Source organism: Molothrus aeneus, chromosome 6 (assembly GCF_037042795.1).
Source record: "Molothrus aeneus isolate 106 chromosome 6, BPBGC_Maene_1.0, whole genome shotgun sequence".
NCBI classification, from domain to species: Eukaryota; Metazoa; Chordata; class Aves; order Passeriformes; family Icteridae; genus Molothrus; species Molothrus aeneus.
The window spans coordinates 7199756-7209494 of record NC_089651.1 but is presented as its reverse complement, the minus strand read 5'-3'; the positions used below and the strand labels follow the sequence as shown (position 1 = coordinate 7209494).

The following is a 9739-nucleotide window of genomic DNA, read 5'->3' as shown; positions in this document are numbered from 1 at the left end:
CCATGAATTTTGTCGTGGAACCTCCCACTCAGACACAGCTGCAATACATCTGCATCATCAAATGCTCTATTCAGCAACTCATCATTGGAGGGAGTGTGCAAAGGTGAACTTGAGATAAATTAAGACTTTGGAGAAGTTTGTGGGATATCTCACTAAGGTGAGTCAGTGAGCTGCCCTCTGATGGAGGGAAAGAAGAGAGGTCAGGCTGAGCCTACACCCTGCTGGTTGAAAATAAAAGCCAACAGATCATCTCTCACCTTGACTAACCTCTGGATACAGTTTTGCAATAAATATATTTGTTTTAAAACAAAATTCACAATTGAGTGAAACAGACTGAATGAAAATATCAAAGACAACTCACGGACCCACCTGAGACATTCAGCTTGTATTTCTTTGAAGAGCCCCTCTGTTGCTTTTGCTTTAGCAGTGACCATCTTTATGATGCAGATGTATGTCAATCTGGCCCTTGAAGCTACTTCCCGTGTGTGGGTTCATGCTCTACCCCTGGAAGTGGTCCCAGGATTTTAATCAGGGAAAAGAAACAGCAGTCTGTAAATGATACTCCCTTGCTTGCCTGGAACAGTTTGTCAAGAAACTGAGAACCAAGTCAATATTTGTGTTAATCCTCAATATTTGTGTTAATCCCTTTTACAGTGCTCTTATAATCTCATTAAAGCTTACAGCTGAGTCTGGCTGCAAGGCAGCTGCTTGCTGTCTCATGTGGCACGCCTTCCCCTCCTGCTTCCACACTTGGGATTGCCAGCAAGGTGAAGAGGGAAACTCAGTAAATGCTACTGGACCATTTATATCTCATGGGCACACACCTTACATTTTCAAACAAACAAAACTAAATCATATCTTTTTCCATCAAAATAAACAAACACTTATACAAATATTTCACATTTCCAAAAACCATTATTACTACTTACCTTAACTATCAACTTATACAACTTGTTTCTACAAAAACTGTTAACCCTCAAAAATTATAAACTTTACAACTATAACAAATATTATCAAATACCCATCTTTTATGAAATTCAAAAGCATTCATGTATCTATTAATACTTTTTCAAACACAATTTTTACTTCTACACACAAAAAAACCAACCAATCATACTTACCAACACTTTCTACAAACTTTTCCTTCATTAAATATACCCTCCAAAAAACCAAACAATAACCCCACACACAACTCAAAAATTAACCACATTTTTAATAAATTAAAATATTCACCACACTTAAAATTCCCGAATCCTCCACAAAGCAAAAAATTATTTTAAATTTTTTTACACACCACACTCTAAAACACATTTTAAAGCCACAACAAAAAAATAACCAAAACAACACCTCAAAATTAAACAAAACTTTATATACCTTTAACTTTTTAAATAACTCATTCACAAAACCTAATCCTCCAATTTTAAAACACTTTTCAAATAACACAGAAATGAAATTTTTAAAAATCATCCAATTTTAATCAAAAACCCTAAAACAAAAATTAAAACACCATTTCCACAAATAACTTAAAATAAAAATTATATTTCCACAAATACAAAACCCAAATAAATCCCTACAAAAGACATACAACCCTATCACACTCAAACTCACACCAACAATACCACAAACAAAAAAAACCCACACAAACATAAACCACACATAAAAGCTACAATTCATATCAAACATTCCCTATTCAACCTACAAAAACTACAAATCTTAAATTTTATATTAATATTTAGACTACAAAAATTAATAATATCATAAAACTCTTTTAACAAAAAACATAATATCCATAATAATTTTAAAAATCCTAAAATATATAAATGTATAAAAATTAAGTATTAAAAAACCAACTTAATACCTTATAATTAACCAATCCCTAAAGAAATACTAAAAAATTTACTCTCCACTTCCTGAGCCATTGATCCTTCCAGAGGCAGATCTAGCCTGTCCACTTTGGTTGAAAAACTGAGATTATGAAACTAGGCACAGATAAATCCTAGAAGAGATTAAATTTAAGAAATTGTTAGTCACTAGTAAAAGCAGTACAACATAAATGACTGAAAATTTGAAAACTCAGTCTAGCTGGGCCTTGAGGCCAAAATAATTGATTATTTAATTGTTATAAATTCCTAAGCCAAGTATGACCCTGAAATTACTTTCTTACAAGACTATGGTTTGAATGCTCATAAGCACTCACTTTTCAAGTATACAATTACTTTTAATTATCTTTCACTATTTGGAATAATAAAGCTCACAGCCTTTTTCAAAGATATCCAAGTTTATTACTGAAAAAAAAAAGTAATAATCAAATGTGCATGATACAGCAAGTAGTTGCATTTGTAAATGTAAACCTTGATAAAGTAAACAGCATCCCAAAGACAAATTTATGCCAAAAGTGTCTTACAATAGTTAATCAGATTTACAACTTTTTCCTCAGTGAATTCTTGTACTTCTGGGGTACATAGCTGCTTGTAAAAGCAATCTTAAAACACAAAATAAACTGAAAGCTGACATGCTGGAGGAACTTACAGCTTTTGCACAGAAAAGTAGATTTCTCCAAAAATGCTCTCTGATACTGTAAATTTGTTTCAAATATTACTTACAAAGTGTAGATTTATGAGTAGAAAAAATAGCTGAAATTTTGTTCTTACTGCTTATTTAGAAATCAAGTTGTATTTAAACATTACATAAATTTCAAATATATACACATTTTAAGAAATCTGTTACGATCATGATATTGCAAGTTAGCCAGGACTATCAGAGTAAAAAAATGACTAAACTATCTTATTCAGTTAGATTTTACATGAGATTATTTCAAAGAACTGAAATTTCAGTGATACTACTCTAGGTAAAAATTATAGCCAACAGTTTGGAAGATTTTCCAATACGAAACTCCAAGTCAATTAAATAGAACAAGAAAAGAAAATGTGATCTGTTTTTTTTTATTATTATTATTAACAGAGAACTCATCATGTTCTCAGTGGTTAAAATCTCTCCAGCTTTAGACTCCATGGGGTTTAATCTTAATTTCTCACCCTGTTGCATCTGAACAAGTAGCTCATGTCAGTAAGAATGCAAACTCCAGAGAACAGCCAGCAATACAGAGGTCGTATCAAGAAGACAGAAGGAGCCAGCAGAACTCACAGAAGGTCATTTTGAGTGCAGTGCAGAGGGAATACACCATTACATTTCAAGACTACATCCCAGTCCTGGATTTAAAAAGTTCCTGTATACCATGGAGTAGTGCAGTGATTTCCCTACTGTTCCTTGTTGTGCCATTAGAACTTTGTGCTGTTGTGGTAACATTGTGCTATTGTGGTTATGCCAAGCTTGTGACAATCCAGGTTTCTAGTAAATGCATTTGCAATGGCAAGATCAGATAAAAATTGTCAAAAGAAATCCATTGTAGAAATTTAAAAATTATACAACTGTGACAGTTTCCAAGGATTTACTGAACTCATCATGAGGTTTGCCTTGCTTCCAAATATCCAAAGAAGGGTATTTAGGATGTATGTGTAGAAAGAAACATAATGGGAAAAGACTGTGGTGCTTGGGGAAGTGACTAAAAGGACAGGAACAGCACAGGGAGGGGTGCCCCATACTTCCTCATACTGCTTCATCCCACCAAGGCAAACAGATTTGTAAAAAGCACCAAACAGACTGCTATTTGTGCACTTTCTGCTTTGGCATCTCTGTCAGGGACATCCAAAAACAGCCTGGAAAAAAAAAATCTGCTTTTACAGAATTGCCCTGGAAATGGGACTGTCACCCAGAAGGCAGTGTGCAATAAAACACTGAGGATAACCAAAGAATGAGCCAACGGAGAAAAAAGAAAAGATCAGGAGGCCTGTCCCCATGCTTCATCCTCAAACCCTTATTTTTCAGAGCCTGTTGCAATTCTGGAGCAAAACTTGCTGGGGTGAACAGGAGCCCTTTGCTGCCTGGTGCTCATTCTCACCCTCCAATGCTGGCTCTGAATTTGACCTCAGAGAAATGTGTGTTTTGCAAGCATGAGGTTAAGTATGAAAGGACTCTGGGAATTTTTGAAGCTACTAGATTTTCTACTACAGGAATATAGGTTAGAAGTCACTAAAACACTTCCAAAAAGTGTCATTGTATGCATCTCAGTCAGACAAAGTATGCATTGGAAGCAAGTAACAGGTCTGCCTAGAAGTGGAATTCTATTTGAATTCTAGAATCAGTCTTAACATCAAATAATTATTACAAAATGCTGCCCTTATATTTGTTTCAAACTTTGCCCCCAAACAAGCAACATCAGCATTTTATGAGGATTCCAAAAAAATATAATGCTTCTGGAAGTACTACTGCATTGTAAGTGATTACTGACACCACTATTTTCTTCTCTATTTTCTTAATAGAAACTAAATAGAAAATGTGGGGCTTTTTTTTACTTTCCATCAACTTTATCACACTCATAAATAGCTGTTTGTATAAATTGAGCTTTATTGATAAGGCTATTACACAGCATATATAAAAAAAAATCTAGTTTATAATAGTTTTAATGAAAATTGGTGACATTTACAGGCTAACTATGCTAATTTGCCTCCAAACAAATTGTTACATAATGCAAAAGTTTGCTAAGTCCCACAATGCCATGTAGGACTCGGCAGGTAACTCCAATGGACTCCATGGCTCCAGAAATTCTCTCTGGCAACACTCCCAGTTGGAGTCTGCAGTGGAGGAAGCCACAGCAAGGGTGTGCATTACACATATGATTAGACTGATCATCTTAATGGCACATTAAGAATAAAACATCACCAAAACTCTTGCCTTTCCCCATATTAATACTTGCCCTGAAGCTACGTTCCCCAAGTTATTTTTCCTTCTGTAGAACTTTCTATGAAGGAAACTCCTGGAAATTTATTAGTTTTTCCATTAAGGTATTTATCTACTAACCTATATGTACCAGTTTGTCTAGACATTTTCCTTTTGAGCTTTCCACAGGACACAATTGAGCCTAACTGTGCCTCAGAACACAATTTATGACAAGTTGTTGTTGGAAAAGGCCAAAGCTGATATGTATTTCATACTAGTGAATATATGTACTTCCAAAGAAGCATCTAACAAAAAAAAAAATCTCACTTAATCACTATTGAAATTTTAGCCCTGTCACCATTTTCTCAAATCCTTGAATGAAAACAGTTAGGAAAAAACGGAATCATTAATGCTTCATTATGCTTTCATTAATCATGAAAACACCACCAAAATTATCAGGTCCAATCTTTGACCAAATATCACCATGACAAATAAATCACAACACTAAGTGCCATGTGCAGTCATTTCTTGAACACACCCAAGGATGATGACCCCACCACCTCCCAGGACAACCTGTTCCAATGCCTTCAAGGAAAAAATTCTTCTTGATATCCAACCTGCACCTCACTGTGTTGCAGCCTGAGGTTATGTTCCCTTGTCTTGTCCCTAGCTGCCTGGTAGAAGAGGCTGACTCCCACCTTGCTGCAATCTCTTTCCAGCTAGTTGTGGAGAGTGATAAGACTCCTCTGAGCCTCCTCATCTAACTAAACAACCACAGCTCCTTCAACCAATCCTTCCTATGACTTAATCTCTCCAGATGCCTCAGCAGCTTCACTGCCCTTCTCTGGACATGCTCCAGCACCTCAGTGTCTGCCTGGAACCGAGAGGCCAGAACTGGACACAGGTCTCAATGCATGGCCTCAACAGCGCCAGGTGCAGGGGGACAATCAGTGCCCTGCTCCTGCTGGCCACCCTGTTTCTGACACAGGCCAGGATGCCATTGGCCTTTGTGCCCACCTGGCCCATGCTCAGCTGCTCTTGGCCAGCACCCCCAGCTCCTTTGCCACTCTTCCCCCAGCCTGTAGCAACTGCAATGGGTTGTCATGATCCAGGGACAAGACCTGGCCACACTGAGCACTCCCCTGACCTGAGCCCATGGATCCAGCCTGTCCAGGTCCCTCTGCAGTCCCACCAGTCAACTCAGGATTGGCTGCAAACCCACTGAGGATGCCCTTGATCCCCTGTCCAGATCATTGATAAGGACATTAAACAGAACTGGTCCCAAGAGAAGTGGTTCCCCCGGGGAACCACACTCCTGACCAGCTGCCAGCTGGATAAACAGCTTTCACTGCCACCCTCTGGGCACGGCCATCCAGCTTTAACCCAGCTAAGAGTGCACCTGCTGCCACCTTCTCCAGGAGAATGCCATGAACTCATCATGAGGTTTGCCTTGTTTCCAAGTATCCAGAGAAGGATGCTCAGTGTGCTGTGAGAGCTGAGTTGAACACTCAGGCAAGCCTTAGCACCCAGTTGTGAATACTCTTAATGCCTCCCTGATTGTAGAGACAAATTTAGGGGAATCTCTCATTAGGATGGGCAATAAAACAGAATTCTTATCTTCCTTTTTTTATTAATCAAAATTCAGATCTCACACATTATAGGCACAAATTAAGAATAAAAAGTTGTAAGAAATGAGGTGCATCTCATGTATCTGGACTTTGTGCCATTTCTGAAATGGAACTTTTTTTTGTCTGAATCAAGATGCAGAATTTGGTTAAGAATAATTAACACATTTTGAACAAATACTTCATATATAAAAAATCTAGTTGCTCATGCAGTCTCTCTAAGGGCGCATGCATAGAGCAAACTTTTCATAGATTAGATCTGCAATGATCTAAAGCATTTTTGCACAAACTGAGGTTCTAAAGCTTTGTCAAATTTCACAAATGCAGCCTGCATGCACAGTCTAGTCATACTAGTCATTTGTTTGAAAAGACAATATTTAAAATATTAAAAGATCATTCACCATTCAAAAAATACATTATTCCTGAGGACAGTGTGTGCCTTATTCTTTAGGAAAAGAACGTGCAGTCAATGAAAACAGCATACTGAGCAAAGTCCAGCAAAAAGGTTTCTCAGCTTAAGCAAATGGCTAGACAGTGGCAAGATCTTTACACACCGTTGATGTCCTCCAAAAGTAAAGGACACACAGAGTGTTTCTCCAAACTTCTTGTCCTTTCTCAGTGCATAAAATGCACCATGTCAGATCTACATACTTGCCTTTCATATGCTCTTATATCCCAGTGTTGAAAAAAAATCATAATACCTATAAATGTAAATCTCAAATACAAAAAGATTGTTTAATGTAGTTTTTGAAGTCCAATTGGAATTTGCCTAGGTATGTATTGACACGTGACAATATCAATAGCAAAAGCAAAAAATATAAAATAATGTTTCTGATTTTTGCCTGATTTTACCCTGTATCTTTATAACTTGGGCCAGCCAAGACATTTTGTTTTTAGAGAAAATATTACATAAGCTCATTTTTGGCCTTCTGAAGCATTCAAATATTATCACAAGGCGGCACACAAATAAAAACTGTGACACAGGGTTACTGCTGTCAAACAGCGCTTGACAGAATGAGACAGAGAGGCAATAAATTAAATCAAACCTTGTGACTGTATTAGCACTGAAGAGAGTGCAGTAATCTTTTTCTGATAATGACTCCTGAGGAATTTAATGCACAACCCAGAAGATGAAGGAACAAAACAGCCTTTCCAAAATGCGGCAAGCTGAGTTCCATCCGCCCTTTATCACAGAATGAATGGGTAATGTACCTGATTGGGCCAGATCTTCAAATTTCTTTCCTCCTTTCATGCAGTACTATAGATACTCCTACAAGTGCCTTGTCTGGTAACAGAGCTGAAATTAATCAAGAAAGCTCATGAATGTGGTGAAACAACTGAAGAACTTAAAAGTCTGATGTTAGGCTCTCTGGATACAACAGATCTTATTTACCTACTTTGATGGGCTCTTGACTCTTGAAATTAATTTCAGTGAAATAAAATAAAATTATTGTGCTAATAAATGTAAGTGAATACTCAAATCAAACTTTTTAATTACACAGGATTAATGTAAATAGAAAAAATTCAGGTCTTTTCATATCTGTCAGCATTGATTTTGCTGCAGCTTTATCCCTAAAAATAAGGTCAAAATTTCTAGACTTTGTAGCTATTGTGCTTTGTTGACTCTTTGTTTTTTACATTTTTCTCATCCAATACAGAAAAGCATTATTTAAAACTGTATGAGAGAAACAGAACAACTGTAACTCTATCCATTCCCTTCCCTTCAATGCATCCCTTAAATTTGTTTAAACATTAAGTGCTTTTCCTGTATTATGAAATTAGTAACAGACAATTTCATCACCAAAATGTGACTATTAACCACAAGCAACACTGCAGTATGCTGTTTGCACATAAAAATTGAAATTTGATTCTTCAAATGAACATCTACATTTTTAGTGATTTTATCAAAAAAATCCACCCCAAGTGTAAGAAGGCATACTAATAATAATAATAGTAGTAAATACTGTGTGTGTATGCATTTATATACAATCTGTATACATATTTGCCTGTGTCCAGCTCCAATGTTATGACATATTTAGGCCAATAAAAGAAGTGTACATTACTGCAATATTTACTATTACAATAAGAAGAACCTTGTTACAAATTGCTCTTCTTCTCCTTCCCTGAACAAGCAAGCCACAATGCTATACTGTATGTCTCATATATATTGGCAGAAGCTTGCATACTATAAAGATATAATTGTATTTGAAGAGAAAGTCAATTGCACTGCATGGGAGCATTTCAAGTTAGCACTCTGTGAAGTCATGAAATCATTGCCCAGGCAGAGCAAGAGGAACAGTAACACATTTAGCATGAAAATGACAGTTCTTTCATGCTGGAAGCGTGTGGAGATGGCCTTTCACACGCAAAAGTGCAAGGACAACTCAACAGCTGTGTAATTTTCAAACAGAAAATTACCCTCTCCTGTTTTCTTTCTGAATTTGGACTTTTTGGTTTTCAACTAGATGATAAATTAATGACACTAATGTGCAAATCTTAAACTGCATAGTATATATTTAGCAGCCACAGACCCCTTTTTTAGGGTCGGACCACATCCACAATCTCAACAAGAGACTAGGACAAACCTGACAAAACAGTAAGCCTGAAAGATCAAGTCATGGCCACAAAGGCAACAACTGCTCTTTTCTTTAGAGGCATTACAGATGGAGCTGAGCAATCAGAAGCTGTAGAAGTAGTGGATATCACGTAAGTTGGTTTTAGTCATGCCCTTACTCTATAGGTTCACAGGTAATTTTCTGTTTTCATCATGCTGATAGTATCTTCATAAACAGCATGAAAATCCATTGCCTTTCTTAAAACAGCATCCAGATTTTTACTCTGTCTGCACATTTCTGAATGCCAATTGTCATTGGAGCTCATCACAGACCAGTTACAGGTAAGGCTTTTCATTGACATCACTGGAAACATCCATTTCTCAGTGCCCACCAAAGTATGCAATTGCACTGCCTAGCAAGAACATAAATATACCACCACCAAATCTCACAGTGATGCCAGACTGACTTCAGTTTGTAACTTCGCTCTCCAATTCCAAAGTGGTTTTGTTGTAGCATGGTAATGACTAAGGCCATTCATGGTGATACTGTTTCCCATTCTTTTTCCTTTCTCTTTGCAAATGTTCCAGTTCAGCCTCATACATCATTTCCTGGACTAAGTATTTCTCTCTTCTCATTCTGTCACACAAGTCTTTGGGTATGTCTGGAATTAGGTAGGCAATGAAAGACTTTATTCCAAAAACAAGGTGCTGAAAAGAAAAAAAAATAATTTATTAACATATCAATATGTATTCCTTTGTAGGACAATTTAGAGCCCAAAAGTCT

At 36.8% G+C, this 9739-nt stretch overlaps 1 protein-coding gene across 2 annotated transcripts in view; it reads right to left on the bottom strand.

The window, feature by feature from the left end:
* Positions 1–2259: 2259 nt before the first annotated feature.
* The window catches only part of ANO3 (anoctamin 3), a 91492-nt gene continuing 84012 nt past the window's right edge, over positions 2260–9739 (bottom strand). For both annotated transcript variants that reach the window (XM_066551166.1, XM_066551165.1), the window contains exon 27: positions 2260–9663. In XM_066551166.1, coding sequence (XP_066407263.1) covers positions 9481–9663 — 183 coding nt within the window. In that variant the 3' untranslated portion in view covers positions 2260–9480. The remainder of the gene's footprint in view (positions 9664–9739) is intronic.